This window comes from Alexandromys fortis, unplaced genomic scaffold (genome assembly GCF_014885135.2).
Source record: "Alexandromys fortis isolate MF-2015 unplaced genomic scaffold, M_Fortis_MF-2015_v1.1 scaffold_69, whole genome shotgun sequence".
In the NCBI taxonomy this organism is placed as follows: Eukaryota; Metazoa; Chordata; class Mammalia; order Rodentia; family Cricetidae; genus Alexandromys; species Alexandromys fortis.
Genome location: NW_026067951.1, coordinates 7,053,612 through 7,074,190, shown reverse-complemented (window position 1 = coordinate 7,074,190; position 20,579 = coordinate 7,053,612). Strand labels below are relative to the sequence as shown.

Genomic DNA, 20,579 nt, shown 5'->3' with positions numbered 1-20,579 from the left:
GAAGTGGGTGGGGCTAGGGAACCCGAGGCTTCGGAGCTCACGAGAATTAGCGAGACTGAAGACGCAAGCGAAGAGGGCCGGTGCGGTGGGAGCTCCCGCGCACGCGCAGTGAGCCCCGTCTGCCCGACCTTCAAGGTTCCACCATGTTCTCGCGGGCGAGTGTTGCCGGGCTGTCGGCCTGTGCCTTGCAGCCGCAATGGTATGATTAGATCGGGAGGGATGTGGGGCTCGGGCTGCTGCGAGGCAGGAGGGTTTCGGACTGCATGCTCACCCGAGGCCGATAAAGGTCGGGGCTCCTGCACGCACGGGCCGCGGAAATGTCTGCAAAGCGGGAAGGGCGCGTGCCAGTCCCGGGCTGGGGTCAAAGGGAACAAGGTCACGGCTTGGTCCCCACAGACTGAAACGGCCATCCGGGACCTCAGGACCCGAACTGGAGTTGAATTGAGCTTTGGAACCATCTGGGTTTCTATCAGCTCTGTACTTCCGCTGCGTACCCTGGTTCGTGGCTTGTAAAGTCTTTAGAAAGGTCCTCAGGCTGCAGGGGAGACAGAAGAAAAAGCCTAGGGAAAGTTGGGTTGTACATTTTTGTCCGTGACGCCCAGTGAAACATTGCACTGTTGAGCTGTGAGATTGATCTTGTGCTTGAGCTTATTCTCATTCGTCTTCCACAGGGTATCGGGCTCCTTGCTAGGTACTGGAGAAACTTAAGGGAATCTAAATAAGCCCCTCTCCTGAACTTGCTGGTCGCCTTGCTGTTGAAGAGACTTTAATTCTGTCGATTTTAATGGGAAAGACATGAAGAATTGTCAGCAAGCGTACACTCGTGTTGAGATAGTTTCTTTGCAAGGTCATTAAACTGTCCCAAGAGACCTTGGTAGGAGGGGGGAGGCCACCACGTATGGGCTTTCAAAAAGTGACATTTGTTAGCTTCCATATAAAGAGAATAGATATTTGTAAGGTTTGACTTTAAATATTCTTTGGGCAATATATATATATATATATACACACACATATATATGCATGTATATATTAGAATGTCTAGGGATGGACAGATAGAATGTGGTTTATGGATAACACAGTGTAAAACCATGTAGTACTTTGAAGTTAGAAGTCTGGAAGAATTGGTGCTAGGGGTTATTAACTATAAACGATGCCTACAGATTCCTTGGTTTTGCAGTATGGAGGATTGTTAAGGTCCTCCAGCGCTAAACTAGATTCTTGTAGCCTAGTTTGTGGAACTACTAAGCATGAATTGAAATAGTTCTTTCATTAAGCAAGGAATTTATAAGCATATGCCAAGGCTCCAAAGTCCTGAGGAAACTGAATGTGTACAGGAAGCTTGTTGGTAGGTTAACCTTGGAAGGAAGGTCGGTTCATTTAATATGGGAAGTCATGGCAGCTGGATTCTCCCCGGGTCAGTCTGCCTTTGGACATCGGTGGAGTGCCTGCCTGCACCAGTGGGCACCACGCAGGTGTTAAATGTGCAGGATCCGTGAGCTTCCTGGGAAATTTCTTGACATCTGTGGTGCTCGGCAGCCAGCACTTTTCCATCCTGTGCACTTACTGTGCCTTTTATGGATCCATAGTTTTAGAGTCTGAAGTTAATGCAAGGTAAATGTTTTACATAAAACTCATAGACGTAACTTTTTATGAGACACGGGTGAGAGCATCTGAAGATGAGGTCTGGTAAAATGTTGCTTTTCCTTAAGAGCTGCTGGGAACCTAAACTGGAACCTAGTGGGCAAATGAAGGCTGAGTTTAACCTCTGGAATGTTGGTCTTAAATGGATAGACTGGAGATTCCGGGATCCTCAGTATTCTATGGAATGCATATTCCTTTCTTCAAGTATTTCATTGTTCTTGATTTCCATTATTAGTCCTTGGTTTTCCCCATTTTAGTTGCCTTTGGAATTCACAAATTCAGATGTTAAGGTTTCAGGGGCTGGAAAGTTGGCTGTGCGGTTAAGAGCATTTGTTGCACCTGCAGAGGACCTGGGTTCGGTTTTCAGCACCCACACATACCGTCCATAACTCCAGCTCCAGGGCATGCAACACCCTCTTCTGACCTCCATAAGCACCAGCCGTGCGTGCAGTACACATACATGTATGCAGGAAGAAATATACATAAACCCTTTTTTAAAAAGCCTAAGGATTCATATTCCAGAGAGGTATTTGAGGGGAGGAGACTGTGCCTTCGCCTTCAGAGAACCATGGAGAAGCTTTTTCTTGGTTCTGTTGATTGGCGAAGCTTTAGAAACCGCAGTCTGTCAGTTTTCAGAGAGGACTGGAGAAAGGAGGTTCCTGAGTTTATTTCTCATCTTCAGCTTTGAGGGAAGAAATGTTTTTATTTCCTTAGTGTTCAACAAGCTCTGAAATGGAAGTGCTCTATAACGGGTGCGAGTGGCCATAATGAAGAGTGGGGAGGCAGATTTCATCTGGGGTAATGAGGGCACATGTCTACTATAAATATGAACGGGGAGGCAACGGAGCATCATCTCACAGGTGGATGCTGGAACTGGGTTTGAATGCTCACACTGCCACTTCTGTGGTTGTTTGGCCTTGGGCAAATTCTCTCGTGTCTGTCCCACTGGGTTCTCTTTGAAGCAGAGGCAGTGCTAGTTGAGTGTAGGACTAAATAAATAAGTGCACCATGGAGGAACTGCTGGTCTGGAGCAAATATATCAATGCTACGTACACTGTATAAAAAGGCTACTCTGTCAAAGGAGGAAATAATAGGGGTGTTAAAGAATTTGATAAATTTCAAACTTTTTCTTGAGAGTTAGTTAATGCTAAGTACTTTTCCTTCATTTGTATACTATACAGCAGTGCACACTCCTTAAAATTCCTCCATACAGGAGAGATGGCTCAGCAGTTAAGAGCACTAACTATTCTCCCAGAGGACCCAGGTTCAATTCCCAGCACCCACATGGCAACTCAAAACTGTCTGCCACTCCAGTTTCAGGGGATCTAATACCCTCACATAGACATAGAGACAGGTAAAATACCAATGCACATAAAATAAAAAAAAGCCCTTTAGACTGCTGATTCTTGCATAGGCATCACCCATGAAGTTTGAAAACAACCCAGTACTCTAAGAGGAGGTCCTGCAGTTTACCCGCTGTCCCCTTGGTTGTGCATCCACTGCGTTTGGTATTGCCGAGTCTCTGTAATACTTCCAGAGGAGAAGTTGGGACCAAGACTTTGTCCTTTCAGTGCTACTTCACAGTGTGAGATTCAGTAGATTGAACTGTCCCTTAAGGTTCCAGGAATAGGGATGGGAAGATTTCCCAAGAGGTACAAGCTTGACATTCTGAATCCAACATCCTGAACTCACAACTGAAGGAGAGAGCCAACTCCCAAAAGTTGTCCTTAGACTTTTTACCTGTGAGACTCTATATTCCATATTTATATTTTTCCCATAATACTTTTTAAACGTTTAAGCACCTCATTGCTGTTCAGTGATCAAATTGATCTTAAAGATGCATTTGTAGCATAGTCATCTTGAGCTGAGTGAAGGCAGACTATGAGAGCACTTCAAAGCTTACGGAGTGGCAGCCTGTGGCCTGCATAGAAAGTTAAAAGACATTTCCTCTCTATACTACAAACTTGGAATGTCAAAACAAAAGCATTGTGTTGGCTCAGATACATTGTGCAATTCAGAATTGTTCCGTGCACTATTCCTTTATGATGAACTCATGCCTGTGCCTAGAGGTTTCTCTCCTGCCCGCCAGTTCCCAAATAACCACTCAGAGGCTTAATATTTACAAACTGTTTGGCCTATTAGCTCAGGGTTATTATTTAAGTAGCTTTTACAATTTAATTTAACCCATTTCTGTTCTATATTTTACCACGAGGCTTGTGGCTTATTGCCTCACATCTTGCTTCTCCAGTGACTGCTGATGTCTCCTGACTCTGCCTTCTTTCCCTTTGTGTCTCTGCTTATATTGCCCACCTTCCTATATTCTGCCTGGCCAAATCAGCATCTTTATTAACCACTAAGACATCCACAGCATACAGAAGGGCATCCCACATCACGTGTCAGTTAAATTGAAGCATGTGCCTAAAACCACACTTTTCTAATTGTAATTCTAGAGCCTTTGATAACATCATTGAGAGAAAAGGGGCTTGGACATCTCAAACTTTTGCTGTGCCATTTCTAGAAGGGATGAATAGAACAATCACTATGTCCAATAGTCTGTTGAAATAGCTTGTTGTGTCTGCTGGCCTCGATCTTTTCTTATTTTTTTTTCAATCAGACTTAATATTTTCTATATAGTCTGTTTTCTCTTATTTAATTTTCTTTTTCTATGGCTGAGTAATACCAGTATTAATTGTGTAAGTCAAAGGTTTTTTTGTGTTTTAGTTTCCTCATGTAGACCTTATATTCATAACTACTTCCATTTTTGGTGTTTTTTATTATAAAATACACATACAATTTATTGTTTTAACTATTTTATAGTCTTAACTTTGTACCCCAACTGTCTGTACTGGTTTGATTAGCCATCTTTTTTGTGGCATACATCTGAATACTGAGCGAATTAGTCCACTTTATGTAAGGGATTTGAACACCAAGGGTTTTGGTATCTAAAAAGCATCCTGAAACCAAACCCTGTGGTTGCTGAGAGTTTCTGGGTATATACAAAAGCAGTTAGCTTTTATGTGCACTAACCTCTTGTCCTGCAACCTTGCTAAAATTATTTATTACTTGTAGGGGTGGTGTACACAACCCCTACAAGGTGTGTGGAGGCCAGAGGTGTTCCAGTTGTCTTAAAACAGGTTCTTTTCACCAGATGGTGATGGTGCACACCTTTAATCCCAGAACTCAGGAGGTAGAGGCAGGTGGATCTCTTTGAGTTCAAGGCCAGCCTGGTCTTCAAAGAAAGTGAGTGGACAGGTTCCAGAACTACACAGAGAAACTCTGTCTTGAAACAAACAACAAACAAGCAAACAACAACAAAAACCCAGGTTCTTTCACTGAACCTGGAGCAGGGTTGGTAGTGACCCTTCTGTTACCCCTCCCTCCATGCAGGCAGCAACACCTGTCCTTCTGTTTAGGTGCCAGTGATTCAAACTTGGGTCCTCATTCTTTTGTTGTTATTACGTGTAGCAGCAGGCTGCTTGTTTGTCCCAGCCACCCAGAGCCAAAGTAATCACACAGAAACTGTATTATTTAAGTCACTGCTTGGCCTGTTAGCTCTAACTTCTTATTGGCTAACTCTTACATATTAATTTAACCCATCTTCATTAATCTGTGTATCACCATGAGGTCATTGCCCACCAGCAAAGTAGCATCTGTCTCCAGTGGCAGGTCCATGGCTTCTCCCTGACTCCGTTTTTAATTCTCCCAGCATTCGGTTTGGTTTTCCCCACCTAGCTATAGGCTCACAGCAGTTCCTTTATTCATTAACCAATAAAAGCAACACATAGAGAGACCGCCTACACCAATTACATGTGTATGTGTATCAGTATATATACATATATTCCTAAATATTACCTGAGGAGTTTATATAATGCTATTTGTATGTATGTTTGGCATCTTCCCTGTGAAGGGCGAGCCACCTTCCCTTCTCCCAGCTTTGTTTACTCAGTTCTTTGTGTGGGGTTGAGCCTCATGGGCTTTTCCATGTGAGGTTAGGTCCTTATACACAGCAATTGCTCTTATCCTCTGAGCCATCTCTCCAGCCACAAAGGTTTTTTCCCCCCTTCAGATTCTTTGGGAATTTTCTAAATAGACAATTGTGCCATCTATGGAGATGAGTTTTTCTTTTCTGTTTTTTTCTTACCTTCCTGCATTAGCTGTGACCTCGAATGTAATGAGTGAGAGGGACGTCTTGGGTTATTCCCAGGTTTGGGAGGAAAGCCTCTAGTTTCTCACCATAAAGTCATAGGTTTTGCTTAAGGAAATTATCTGCTCTGGTTTTCAGAGGCTTTGTTGTGAATTCGTGTTAGATTCTATTTGATGCTTCTGCGTTTGTGGATTGGTATGGTTTTTCTTCTTTAAGTTATTGGTATGATGGACCTATATTGTTTTTAAATAGTAAATGAGTATATACAACTGAAATAAACCCTACCTGGTTATGGTGTAAAATTCTTTTTAAATATTTTGTGCCTGTGTTCATGAAAGGTGTTAGTCTCTGTAGTTTTCTTTACTTTTAATTTATTCTTATTTTATACCCATTGGTGTTTCGCCTGCAAGTATGTCTGTGTGAGGGTGTCAGGTCCCCTGGAAGAGCAGTATATGCTCTCAACCACTAAGCCCTCTCTCCAGCCCCTGTATTTTTATTTCTTACAGTGCATTTATCTAGTTTAAGTTACTACTTTCTTTGTAGAATTCGAAAGAGTTACTTCTGCCTCTCCTTTTCCCTGCCATTATTGGGTATACTTTGCTTTTGTTACTTCTGGTTGGTTTTGGTATTAGAATCAACTACTGTTTCTACTGATGGTTTTCAGATTTGTATCTAAACTCTCAATATGTCTTGTTTCCCACTAGACTTTTCCAGCAAACCTCTAGTCTTTCTGACCCTATCTTCCTCAAAAGTCAGTTCTTCCAGGGAGCTTACCTGGTTCTCTGCATTGGTTATGATCATCAGTCCGCTTAGATCAAGCCTCTGGGTCAGCCTTCCTGCTGCCCTTTCCTTGAAGAGTGTGCTAAGGTCTCATCTCTGCTTGCTTTGCTGAACCACATGCCAGAGTCCATCGCATCCTCATCACATGCTGGTGATTGCCATCTGAAATCTAATTTGTGGGCTTATAAACATCCTTTCCTTAACCGTCTGATTGTATTTGAGGCTTACCTTACATCAGGAGATTCACCTGTGGTACTGTAAACCTGGTCAGAAGCCTGTTGCTGTGGAGGCCATAAGCGCCAGTAGAGAAGCTGCTGCTACGGTCTTGCTAGTGGATACGCTGTGCCTGCCAAACTGCCTCCTAAATACTTACTTTTTTGCCCATAGATTAGTGCTTCTGCCAGCAGTGGTCAGCAGAGGCTCATCCAGCTGGGGAGAATGGGACATGTATCGCTCCCTCCAATGTCCCTCAGGGAACATCCCCAACATAAAAAAATATGTAAGAGCCATCAGGTGGAGTGGAATGTTGTAGAACTCAGTCTTCTAGCCATGACATGGCTGTGGCACTCTTTTATGTCCAAGATTGAGCCCTTCAACATTCATAAAGGGGAGGAGAGCAATCCCTCCCTCTGTGAGTGACATTTGATTGGCAGTTAACAGTTGCTGAAGGGGAGGGACTCACAGACCTGCCTCATCCTGAGGATCTATGGGCAGTTGAGGGTTGCTGAGGGAGGAAGAGGTGTTTTTTTTCCCGTGGATCAGGTACTGGTGAGTTGTCCTTGCCCCTATAAATAGTCCTTTACTCCTGTTTTCCTGTTTTTTTTTTTTAAGACCCTAATTAAACTCATTGGTTCACCTAAAATAAGGAGTGGGGCAAAAGGGGTGGAGTAGAAGGAAGACTGGAGTAGAAGTAACAGGAAGGGGAGGGGACAGAAGAGGGTAATGGGGGCTGAATGTGATCAAATTAAATAATCACATGTATTTAATTGTCAATGAAGCACTCAGTGCTTATAATTAATATATGTTAATAAAAACTCTAGAAAATAAACTTTGGAATAAAGTCTAGCATATGTAGGTGGGGTGGCGTCATGTAGTGTGTAGCTTTGCTTTGTGGTTCTCTGCCCACTCCCATAGGGGCAAAAACTGTCTTAATTTTCCTAATATCTAACTTAAAAGAAAGAAAATACTTTAATGGAAACAAAGTTTTATTGTGAGTGGCCTAAACTATCAACATGGGCAAACGTGACAGGAATAGCCCAAGCTACTGCTGTCAGATTGCTGAGGGCACAGAGCCCACCCTTTAGGCTTGTTATCGGGGGAGTTTAGAAATGGTTTTAGTTGGTGTTCTAGACTACCACACCAGTGGGTTCCGTTGTGCCATTTTTATGCATCTAATCTTTGTCACGCTCTTTCATGGTGTGCGTGCACATGCATGTATGTATATGTAAACTCCCAGGCCCCCTCTATAAGAAAAAATATTAAAGACATAAATATTTAATATTTCAACACAGTCTGTGACCCTCAGTTCCCCACTAGTGTCTTTTAATGCTCCCTAAACAAGACGCTGACCTTGAGAATGTATTCTGAGGTTATCCTTGAGTCCTCTCTATAAGCTTGCTGATTGGTCATTGTTTTTAGTTTAGTAGCTTGTGTGGATCCAAAGCTTAGAAGTGGTATTTAATAACATGCTGTCTTTCCTGCTAGGGTAGAAATCTGCTTTCTCTGACATTTCCTTTAAGTCTAATCATTTTTACTTCTGTGTATTAGCACTTTTAAAGACTTGACAAATATTTGATTACATTTTCTGTGAATTTTCCCTGAGATTATGTTCTTGTTCAGAAAACATGATCTGTTCACTAGTACAAATGTAAAAACATTGATTAATATGAAAAAGTTAAACATAAATTGAGATGCATGTGCTAACATACTTGTGCTCATGCCAGTGAGAGCCTTGAGTATTATTTTTGCTGTTGCTGCTGCTGGTTTTGTTGTGTTTGTTTTATTTTGTTTTGTTTTTAAGGCAGGGTCTCACTGTATAGTTCTGGCCATCCTAGTCTACTATGTGGAACAGCAGGCAGGCCTCAAACTCACAGAGATCTACCTGCCTCCCTAGTGCTGGGATTAAAGACATGTGTCACTGTGCCCTGCTCAGCTTGAGTATTATTTTCAATATGCACCATGGGAGTCGGGTTTCATTTCCATCCTGAGTTTCAAATGTAGTTAGACAAAGATGGGAAAGACTCTATTGCTCTGAAATCAAGTAAGCAGAGGTGTGGAAGTAGAAATCCAGCATTTAGGAATGCTACCATGCTTTATGGCTTGGTATTATATTAATACTAGACTGTAAATAGGCAAACATTTGTGTTCACATCCAGAGTCCTGTATTTGATGTTTGTCTGTATAGTATGCTCAGATAAGCATTGTGTAGCAAAGCTTCTTTAGAACAAAAACTGAAGTATTTTTTAAATCTTTATCCTCAGGATCCAAGTTCGAAACATGGCAACTTTGAAAGATAGTAAGTATGTTGTTTCTCTTAATATGTAAATTGAGTCAAACTAAATTTTAACAAATAGAACTAATTTTTAAGATGCACCAGTTGAGCAGGCAGCATGGCTTAGCAGATAAAGGTTCTAGCCACCAAGCTTAAGGACTTCAGTGGAAAGAGAACCAACTCCTGCAAGTTCTCTGATCTTGCACACCATGGTGCACACCCACATGGGCACTCTCACAGGATAAATAATAGCAAAAAATATATATGTTTTTATACACACACACGAGTTGTTAGCCTATTGTATCTTTTTCAAAGTTGTCAAATTAGTTTATACTCTGTGTGTTGGATTTATTTTCAAAGACCACATGAATGACACAGAAGAATGCTGGTCCTTATGACCTGCAGAATAATAACGATAGAAAATCTATACTACTTCCATGTTTGTATTAAAACAACTGAAAATAATGGTATGAAGTAAGTGAGGCCATTTTTTCCAGTTTAATATGTGTGTGGTGCTCATTTCTACATCTGTGTAGCTGGTCTCGCTCCGTGTCTGGGACTAGTTTGTGCATTTAGATTAGCTTAGCGTCAGCTGCTTGTTGTGGAGCCGAGTGCTAATTATTCTGCAGGCCACTTAAGAAAGATTGCTCTCTGTATTCACAGATGAAATTGTACTCTGCCTCCTTTGTCTAACATGGCACTTCGAATTTTTAGTTACCAGGAGACTGAAGTCCATCAAAAACATCCAGAAAATTACCAAGTCTATGAAGATGGTGGCAGCTGCAAAGTATGCCCGGGCTGAGCGGGAGCTGAAGCCAGCTCGAGTGTATGGAACAGGCTCCTTGGGTGAGTTAGGAGTGTCCACAGAGATGACGTGCTCTTAGTGAATCTAGTGCTGAGTGCTTTTGTCCACTTTCAAAAGCCCAGATGTACCTGGGAGGAGAAACTCTCATCTGAAGAATTGCCACCCCCTCTCTCCCCCCCATGAAATTGGCCTATGGGTGTGTTTGTTTGACATCTTTTTGACTGCTAATTGATGCAGAGAGGCCCAGCCCACTGTGGGCTGTGCCATCCCTGGGCAGGAGGACCTAAGCTGTATATAAAATAAGTGGAGAAAACCAGCAAGCTACAGTCCTCCAAGGCTTCTGCTTCAGTTCTTGCTCCCAGGTCCTTGTCTTGGTTCCCTGAGGTGATCGACTGTTACCTGGAATGTAAAATAAAATAAAACGTGTCCTCCTTAAGTTACTTTGAATCCCCGTTTTATCAACAGAAACCAAACTAAGGTACTTGGTATGGTACCAAGCCCATCCTGAGCACTCTGTGTGCCTTCATGTTTTCATGCATGTACATTTACCTGCACACGTGATTTCTGCACAGCCCAGGGTCACATAAGTAAACAAAGCTCTCTGTGTTTTGCTGCAAAGCCTATGTATTATCACTGTCTGTGACTTAACTTAAACAGCCTAAGACCTTTCCATGGTTATTGTACTGCCATCTCAAAGACTAAGAAAGGCTGTCGTCCCGTTAATAACCTTGTGTGCTGTTTTAGGACAGTGGGGTGGGGACAGCTAGTGGGAAAACAGACAGGGCAACTTGATTGTAACTTTATGTAATCTCTTCTTGAATTCTTTTCCTCCAGAGAAAAGTGATGTGGTATTTTTAGAACTTATTTTATGTTTAGATGATTTTATACTGATTTGATTATTTGTCATAGAGATAATAAGCAAAAGCAGTAGGAAATTTCCCATCCTGACTGTAATTACATTATCCAAATTCTTTCAGTATCCTGTTGCCTTTTACTGAAATCCATGTCAAAGAATTTGTTTTGTTTTGGTTTTGGTTTTCAAGACAGTTTCCCTATGTATCCCTGGCTGTCCTGGTGCTCACTTTATAGAGCAGGTTGACCTTGAACTCACAGAGATCCGTTTGTCTCCCCAGTGCTGGGATTAAAGGCTTGCGCCACCACTGCCTGGCAGAGTTTAACTTACTGTGAAATGTTTGCAAATTTGAAAGTGAAGGAGGTCATATAGACAGCTAAGATTTTGTTGCCCATCCTCTACAGCCTTGTGCTGGTTCCTTTACTTTGCTCTCTTGCAGTCTTTCCTCACCCAAGGCTGCAGTGAATGAAGTCATTCTGTCCCTCCTGCACACCTTTTTACAATAAGAACGCAGTTGTCAGTGCACGCAAGTCTTTATATAGTTCTAATCCTGCTTCTTCTCCTCTGGCCACCTGCTCTGTAGGCCTCCCGAGCCATCTTATTCCCAGTGGCATCTTTCCATATCACTTTCTGTACTTTCTTTCTCTTGTCATTATGTTATAGCGTTCTCTCTTCTTTTTTTCTTTCATCTTGAAGGAAAGAATTCAGTGAAGAGACATAGAAAGTATAAATTGCAGTTTATTTTGAAAAGCACACACTCCAGACACTGGCGTGGGCTGCCATGAAGTCAATAGAGGGGGGTGGCATATTCTGGAGATGACAGCCAAGGTAGAATTATTAAAGGAAAGCGAGGAAAACTCCTGAAGGTGTGTGTGTGGGGGGGGGGGGGTTCCAAGAGAGAAACACCCTCTTTCTTCTCACAGTCACCTAGGAAAGTCCACTATAAGGATATCAAAACCACACTGTAAACGATGCTGATGTATAACCAAGGTTTCTTGACGGTGCAGACCTTTTTACTATGCATGTATGCGGGGAATACGCTGGTTTTTGGATCTTTAATTAGTGCCTGTGTGTAAAAGTGCCAGTAAAGGCCAGGCTAGGGTGTCAGGGCCCCTGGAACTGGAGTTATGGGGGTTATAATGCAGTGAGGTCTCGAACCCACCTCGGTCCTCTGCAAGAGCAGCAGGTGCTCTTTACCATTGAGCCGTTTGTCCCTTCTTTGCCTCAGTTTTTGGTGTAGCAACAGCAGTCTTTCTCCAGTCTCAAGGATGTTTACGCAGAAAGGAACATTTTGACAGTCGAGAGATCCCAACCCCAACAAGATTCAGTTATGGTTTGCTTGATAACCTTGTATCTAACGCTTTTGAGACTGCTCAGAATTCATGTTTACTCTTATGACTGGCATCATGAATTCTGGACCAAGATTTTAGTGCAAACAAGGTTTATGCTCAATGTAGTGATATTTCGTTTGTATTTTAATAAATAAAACTGGCCTGAAGATCAGAGAGTAAAACAGCCACAGTGATCAGCCTTACAGACAAGGCAGTGGTGACACACACCTTTAATTCCAGTAGCCACACTAGTTTGCCATAGAAACCAGACAGTAGTGGTGCACACCTTTAATGCCAGCCTTAGAGAGGAATTTAAGGCGGGAGGAGACAGCTCTCAGACAGTCTCATTCTGAGAGATTCCTAGAGGCAGGATCGACGTTCTGGATTGGGGTTGAGGTAAGAGCCAGTGACTGGCTGTTTTGCTTTTCTGATATTCGGGTTGGACCCCGTTTCTGTCTCTGGGTTTCTATTAATTGTGCTACAGCTCTCTTCTGGAACTTTCTTCTCCCACTCTGCCTTTCAGGTCTGTTGTATGTATGTGCTGTGTGTGTGTAGAAGCCAGGGTTGGAGATGAGGTCTAGTCAAATCTCTACTTATTTCTTTCAAAGATAGGCTCTTTCATTGAACCTGGAACTCACAGTTTTGGCTAGTCTGGCTAGCCAGTGGAGCCCTAGGGATCCATCCGTTTGTCTTCACCCTAACACTGGTAAACATTTCTGGTAAACATGGGTGCATTCCTTAAGTCCTCGTGGTTGTGGGGCAAGCACTTACCAACAGAACCATCTCCTTTACCCCTCCTGGGTTTTTTTAACCTAACAATTATCTTATGACCCTTTGTGTCCTTGTTTTTTTTGCTATTCACTACTTTTTTTAAAATAAAATATCAGCCAGGTGGTGGTGGTGCGGGCCTTTAATACCAGCACTTGGGAGGCAGAGGCAGGCGGATCTCTGGGATCTCTGTGAATTCAAGGCCAGCCTGGTATACAAGAGCTAGTTCCAGGATAGTCTCCAAAGCTATAGAGAAACCCTGTCTCGAAAAACCAAAAAATTAAAAATAAAAATATTCTGCAGGTCCAGCACTTAGGACAGTTAACCCTTGCTAAATAGATAAGGGAATGAAACTAACTTAAAGGGGGGGGGGGGGAGATGGAGAAAAAGAAGCATTAACTTTCAAGGCAAATTTTGCTTGTTTTGAAATGAATTAATTATCTGTGTATATATGCATTAGATGTGAATTGCCTCAAGTTCTCTTACGCTCTTCCATACCTTTTTTAAACATCCACTTAATACTGCTGAAGGACATTTTCCACACGGAAATGATAGAACACAGATGAAATGAGGGTTGCTTTTTTTTTTCTTTCAGATTGCACTTATTATATCTGCGGTGTTTGTATATCTGCATGCTAGAAGAGGGCACTAGAACTCATTGTGGATGGCGTGAGCCACCGTGTGGCTGCTGGGAATTGAACTCAGGGCCTCACCCTGTACTCTACAGCACTTGAGCTGCACCTCTGCTGCCCTACAGTTGTAAACACTTCATTGCTTTACTGGTTTGCACAATCAAAAATTCAAACTAAGTTAATGTTCAGATCTCTACCTCATTCGTGTGAAAAGGAGAGCACTTAACTGATACCTTTCCTGCTAATAAGAGTGAAATAAGGAACCCTTCCCTTAATGAAGGAGAAATTCCCAAGAGTGTCTGTGATGGAGCAGTCGGGACAGAAGCTTCCAGCAGCTCAGGATATGTAAGCTGGAAAGTGCTGACTGCAGACAGAAAACGAACGTTAATTTAAATGTCTCAAGATTGGGGGCAGGAGTTTATGCTGTGAAATGTTTTCTAAAAAGTTGCACGTGTGCTCCCCACTCCCTGGACTTTGTGGTTTTAAGTTCTTTTGGCTTAGGAAGGGGGCACTTAGCATAAAAATGCAAAATTCTTACTGTACAATGAACACAGAAATGATTTCTTAAGGTTAACCACATAACGGTGAAGATGTCCCTGCAGTCCTGGCAGCAGCCAGCTGTTGAAAGCCACCCCTGGGTCTGATGCTCTTGATCCCCTCAGCTTGTTTTTTGTCACAGGTAATTCATCTAGTAAGATCCAGGTGTCTTCCCCCTCTCCCGCCAAGACAAGAGTTTCTCTGTGTAGCCCAGGCTGGCCTTGAACTCACAGAGATACACTCGCCTCTGCCTCTCTAGTGCTGGGATTAAAAGCGTGCGCCACCACTGCCTGGCAATCCAGGTATTTTTCATCCCACTTAATTTCTTTGCCTCTGCTTCTTAGAAAACAGACCAGGAAAGTTAATAAAGTAATGCCAAAAATAAATTGACACCCATAACTTCAGTGTCCACAGTTTCTATAAGCTAAGAGCATGATGTGCAGGTTCACGAGAGGCTCAGTAAATACCTGCTTACTACTTTTTTAGCTCTGTGCTGGAATTTACATAAAAGTCTGGTATCCAGTTTGTGTTCTACCTTCCTTTTGGTTGTATCTAGGTATTTTACTCAATATTTTTTAATAATCTGGCCACGAGTTGATCCTTAGGAACCTTTGCGGTGTCCTTCTGGTTGTAAATGGAGTAAGTACACAAAAACCCTTGATACTCATCAGGTACCACCTAAGACAAGTGAAGAGTTGAAAGCAGCTCCCCCCTTCAGCGACTTAAAATTTCGTTTCAGTACTCCTTGTTTTGCTTTTTAGCGCTTTATGAGAAGGCTGATATTAAGGGACCCGAGGACAAGAAGAAACACCTCCTTATTGGTGTGTCGTCAGATCGAGGGCTTTGTGGTGCTATTCATTCCTCAGTGGCTAAACAGATGAAGAATGAGGTAGCTAACCTCACAGCAGCTGGGAAAGAAGTTATGATTGTTGGAATTGGTGACAAAATCAAGGGCATACTTTATAGGTAAATGTGCTATGTGTTCATGTTCAGAGGAATGGAAACATGAATGAATGGAAGTTTCCTTGATAGAGAAGCCTCATGATGTATTGGAGTGTGTATTCTGTGTTACTTTTTATATTGTGTGTGTGTACGTATGTGTGTACATACGCGTATGTGTATATACTTCCTTGATACCTTAAGTGGAATACAATAAGAATTAACAGGTCTATTGGCATTAAGCTAAAGAGGGAATCTGTACAGAATTGTCACGGCCTAAAAATACAAGAACGGAAATCTGTTAAGTAACTTGTTAAGATTGACCAGAAGGAATACAAAATAGAGAGCCCGTTGTAGTTCTTAGCTCTTGGGAGGGGCCCTGAAAGCAGTGCTCATGGTGTATGGGACAACTTCCCTCGGGCAATCCACCACCCAGACCCCACAGAAACCTCATCATGTTAACGTCTTTCTTTCCTGCTATGTTCTTGTAACACAAGCATCTCAACTCTTTCTATGGTCTCTAGGACTCACTCTGACCAGTTTTTGGTGTCATTCAAAGATGTGGGACGGAAGCCCCCTACTTTTGGAGACGCATCAGTCATTGCCCTGGAGTTGTTGAATTCTGGATATGAATTTGATGAAGGCTCTATCATTTTTAATCAGTTCAAGTAAGGACATTAAGAACTCAGAGCTCTTTTGTGTTCGTGTTCTGAATGCCTGCTTAGTTGAGAAGTTATTTTGTTACTCACATGTGCTTTTGTCATTTGCAGGTCTGTTATCTCCTACAAGACACAAGAGAAGCCCATCTTCTCTCTCAACACCATTGCAAGTGCTGGTAAGCTGCTTCACACGCAGGTGTTGGCGTCAGGAGCTGTCTGTACACTGAGGAAAGCCAGGGCTTATCGGGTTGTTTTGTTAGTGTTCATTTCTGAATGTAGTCTCTATCTGTAGCCCAGGCTGATCTCAGATTTTCATCAAACTGCTAGGCCTCCCATGTAGCAAGGATTGTTAAGTGTGCACTACCTCTCCAGGATTGGGCTACTTTTAAGGAGCACCAGATGGGGACTGGAAACATGGCTCCATGGTCAAGAGCACCTGTTACTCTTGCAAAGAATGTGGGTTTGGTTCCCAGCATGCACATGACAGTTCACAGCTGTCTTTCAGTCCACTTCTAGCCCTCTTCTGGCTCTTTGGGCATAAGGCACACATGTGCAAAACACTCATACACTCAAACTAAAAATCAGTAAGTCTTTAAAAGAAAGAAAGGTGGTGGCGGCAGTAGTGCATCTTAGCAATCCTTAGTCATGTAGAGTCATGTAGACAACCCAGCTCCATGCCTTCACTTAGTGAGCAAATACCGCTAAGCATGCTTCTGTTTTCAGTGACCAAAAAGCCTTACTAAAAATTAGCTTTATGCATGTTTAACTGGATGTTGAGAGCCTACTTTGTATGTCAAGAAGTTAGTTACACAAGCATGTTGTGGATCAGAGTATAGTCCAGGTAAAACACTTGGCCAAGTGTCCTAAAAATTTTCCTAAAATTTTTCCTAAAAATTTTATAATTCAGAGTTCAGCCTTTACACTCAGGAGGGTTTTGCTCCAAGCATGAGCTCTTGTATTCTATCTCCATAGATCTCATTTATACCAGGAATCAAGTAGAATAAATGTGCCCATAGCCTTCCTTTCCTTTCAAGTGTTGGTTCTCACTGAAGTTGGTAACCAGGTTATTTTCTAGTTGTCACTTCTGCATCCGTAAGTGCCATTGTTGTATGGTGCTGTTTCCTAGACTTTCCCTGGTGCAGTTTTACCTTTGTTGGACTTGTATAATAAACAATTGTTTTTTTAAAAAAATTGGATTTATGCTGTTGGCAAACACCATCTGCTGTGCAGTCAGATGTCTAGGAAGAGATTGAACTTGCTCACAACTAATTCATGACCCACTGACCTGTTGTCTTACTGTTGATGGTCATCTTTACTCAGCAGTACATCTTAGAAATAGCGCTTCCTCCTTGTAGTTATTATAGTTCACCTATTGAGCTTTACATTTCTTTATTTGGGTTGTGTATAGACACGGGGTCTTGCTGTCTAGCCCGGACTAGCCTCCAGATGCGGAATCCTCTTGCTTTCGCTTCCTGTATGACACCACACCCTGTGTGGGTTCTTTTTTTTTTTTAATAGTTAAAATCAAAACCATCTAAGATTTAGTGAAGCACAGTACTATTTCAACACTCATGGATGAATTTGAAATATGCTTGTAAATATCCAATTGAATTCTAATCCTAATATCAGCTTCTAGCTTTTCCAGTCTTGATATTACAAAGGCCTTTCCTTGCTGTGTCATACTTCATTCTTAGTTCTTTAGTAATTAATGGCTAAGGTTGATTTGTATAGTGCTTTTAGATTCAGTCTTTGATTTTTTTTTTTTTTTCTTTTCATTGGAAAAAAAAACATTTTCATAGAGTGATGTATATGTGGCAAATGTTTGGCTGCCTGCTATTCAGAGAGCTTTATAATCATGAAACCCAATCCCCACCACACACACACCTTAGTCCCATAACTGAGGACTGAACCAAGGACCTTACAGTTGCTAGGCAAGCATTCTGCCGTTGAGCTTAAAGCCCCAAGCCCATAACTGAGATTTAGTGCTTATTTTAAATGTGAACTTCTTAATATTAAAGTAAACCTTCTGGGGTAAAATGCTAAATAACTATTGACACATTTTGTTGACAATATGCTATGGAAATAGAAGAAATTATTAGAATAAATTTTATTCAACTCAAGATGATTTCCATAATTATAAAAAATTCTAATGAATAGGTCTTTGTCTTCAAAGAAACTCTTGGCTTGTTTTAACAGAGAGCATGAGCATTTATGATGACATCGATGCTGATGTGCTACAGAATTACCAGGAGTACAATCTGGCCAACATCATTTACTACTCCCTGAAGGAGTCCACCACCAGTGAGCAGAGTGCCAGGATGACGGCTATGGACAACGCCAGCAAGAACGCCTGTAAGCCCATGATACAGTGCTAGAGGACGTAGCCTGTCCCTAGAAACATGGGATTAGACAAGGAGAGGTACATTGCTCATGGTAGCTTCAGAAATGTTAACAGAAGCCGGGTGGTGCTAACGCACGCCTACAGTTCCAGCATTTGAGAGGCAGAGACAGGCGGATCTCTGAGTTCAAAGCCAGCCTGGTCTACAAAAGCTAGTTCCAGGACAGGCTTCAAAGCTACAGAGAAACCCTGTCTAGAAACCCCCCCCCCCCAAATGCTAACAGATTATTTTGTCTTGTTGGGGGGAGTACTTACTTGGTAGGTAGTGGATTTGCAAGGACTGAAAATAGCCTATGAGAAATGTAAAATAACTTGATTAAATTCTTACTGACCAGAGAGACCAGTTTGGTGATCCAAAATGCAGCAGGAACTCTTCTTCAATTAAGCAGAAATTACTCTTTTCTAATCTTTGGTTTATCCCGTTTCTGTTGTTTACAGCTGAGATGATTGACAAATTAACTTTGACGTTCAACCGCACCCGCCAAGCCGTCATCACAAAGGAGTTGATTGAAATCATCTCTGGGGCTGCTGCTCTGTAAGTAAATGTAGCTGGGGGTCTTCAGAAGACTTCTGTTATCTTTGCATGGGGTTAGTGGGTCTCTGGTTGCTGGAGTTTTCTGTTTTATTAAAATCAGGAAGAGTTGTTACAGCACCTTGTGTCCTTTCATCAAATCTTTATGGAAAGGGTGGTCTCTGGTTTATTCTGCTTATTTGAGCTGACACATTCAAGTTTAATTTCCCATCTTGAGAGATACGTATGTTGCAGCTTTGACTTTCCAAAAGTATTAGGACGAAAGGTGTGAACAATTCCCTATCAATCTGGAAAGTCAGTCTTTGGAACTTAAGAATAGCATTTGTAAGGCAAGCTTCCTGAGTTATAAGACTGGTTTTATTATTTTATGTAATTCTATTATCTACTGAATGATGAGGATTTTAAATTATTAAATATTCTACATTGGTATCATAGAACAGCATACTGCTTTCCCCCAGAAAATCTCTGGATTGTTGAAAAATTAAACTAGGCATATGCAAAGTCTGCCAGGCACAGGCAATTATGACAATGAAATATATAGTATATTGCCTTTGGGTCACTGAGTCTTACCTCCTCCTTACCAAGGTTTCTTTCACCTTCTAAATCCTTTTTTAATCTTTTCCTTTCTTCATGCCCATATACTACAGGTTATTGTCATGTCATAAATTATAGAAGGATTTGCTGGAAGTGGGGGTTTTATCATAGTGCCTAAGTTCATCTCAAACTCCTAGGCTTAAGCTACCAACTCTCCATCTCCTTAGCTGGGATCGATCATAGACTTGCCTGGCAACAGCTTGTAGTGGAGGCAGTGTTTGTTTTCGGAGAATTCACTATCTTGACAGAAGAAACAGGTATTAAAGAAGAAATTGCAAAATTGTGGAGCTAGAAACTGTGGTCCAGGTTATATCTTAGATTTTAAAGTGTTATAAAAAGGCAGTATATGGCTCACAAGGCCTAAAATATTTCTTTGCTGACTTTTTACAGAATCAACCAGCATCTAGTGTGTTGTATGTGATCCTGTATTTTCTGGCTATCAGCACTCTTTTCAGTGATAATGTCGTATAGTTAGTTGTTTGCTTGGACCTCAGCCCTCCATCTTCCCAGATCTTTAAACAATTCATTCTGTTTCTCACCTCCAGGCTCTAGGGCTTTGCCTACTTTGGTTCTTCTCTTGTGATTGCTCCATTCATTCTTCATCGATACTTTATCCTCCTTGACTGGGCTAGAGGAAGTCTCGCTTCCAAAAAACCATCCTTCATAGTCTGAGTGAGGTATCTCTTAGCATCTGGCTTCACTTGGTCTTTGCATTTATGCCACTTTACTAGGGATTGACTTTGCATTGCTCTGTCCTCCTTGAGTCTCTGAAGGGACCGTGTCCTGAAACTGAGCCAGTGGAATATATGATAAAAGTTGCAGCTTGGCTTCATCAGCTTTGCCCTGCTGAGTATCCTCTTCCTGAACTATTTTGCTTTCTGAACATAGCTTTGTTAGGAGTGACCCATCTCCCAGCCTGGTCATCATTGCCTTACTAGCATCACACAATATGGAGTCTTGAGATCCAGTTTATAAACATAGTTAAAGTATTCTGTTTGACACATGGGATTTTGTCTTCTATGACATGGAGACTAACACTAGGATTAAATCATTACAACATTTACCAAATGCTAAGATGGCATTTTTTTTCACATCGCTTTTTATTAAAAATTTCCACCTCCCCTTTTCCTCCCCTCCCCCTACTTCCCTCCCCCTCCCTCTCCAGTCTGAAGAGCAGTCAGGGTTCCCTGCCCTGTGGGAAGTCCAAGGTCCTCCCCCCTCGATCTAGGTCTAGGAACGTGAGCATCCAAACAGGCTAGGCTCCCACAAAGCCAGTACATGCAGTAGGATCAAAACCCAGTGCCATTGGGCTGGAGAGATGGCTCAGAGGTTAAGAGCATTGCCTGCTCTTCCAAAGGTCCTGAGTTCAATTCCCAGCAACCACATGGTGGCTCACAACCATCTGTAATGGGGTCTGGTGCCCTCTTCTGGCCTGCAGGCATACAGACATTGTATACATAATAAATAAATAAATA

The 20,579-nt window shown here is 42.0% G+C and overlaps 1 protein-coding gene across 2 annotated transcripts in view; it reads left to right on the top strand.

The window, feature by feature from the left end:
• Positions 1 to 47: 47 nt before the first annotated feature.
• Positions 48 to 20,579, top strand: part of LOC126506708 (ATP synthase subunit gamma, mitochondrial) — a 23,680-nt gene continuing 3,148 nt past the window's right edge. Inside the window, exons 1-8 of one of the 2 annotated variants that reach the window (XM_050150465.1) lie at positions 48 to 199; positions 9,046 to 9,080; positions 9,771 to 9,902; positions 14,744 to 14,948; positions 15,446 to 15,589; positions 15,692 to 15,756; positions 17,777 to 17,932; positions 18,417 to 18,517. In XM_050150465.1, coding sequence (XP_050006422.1) covers positions 144 to 199; positions 9,046 to 9,080; positions 9,771 to 9,902; positions 14,744 to 14,948; positions 15,446 to 15,589; positions 15,692 to 15,756; positions 17,777 to 17,932; positions 18,417 to 18,517 — 894 coding nt within the window. In that variant the 5' untranslated portion in view covers positions 48 to 143. Of the gene's footprint in view, positions 200 to 9,045; positions 9,081 to 9,770; positions 9,903 to 14,743; positions 14,949 to 15,445; positions 15,590 to 15,691; positions 15,757 to 17,776; positions 17,933 to 18,416; positions 18,518 to 20,579 lie in introns of those variants that run through there. The other variant, XM_050150464.1, reaches the window with a different exon arrangement.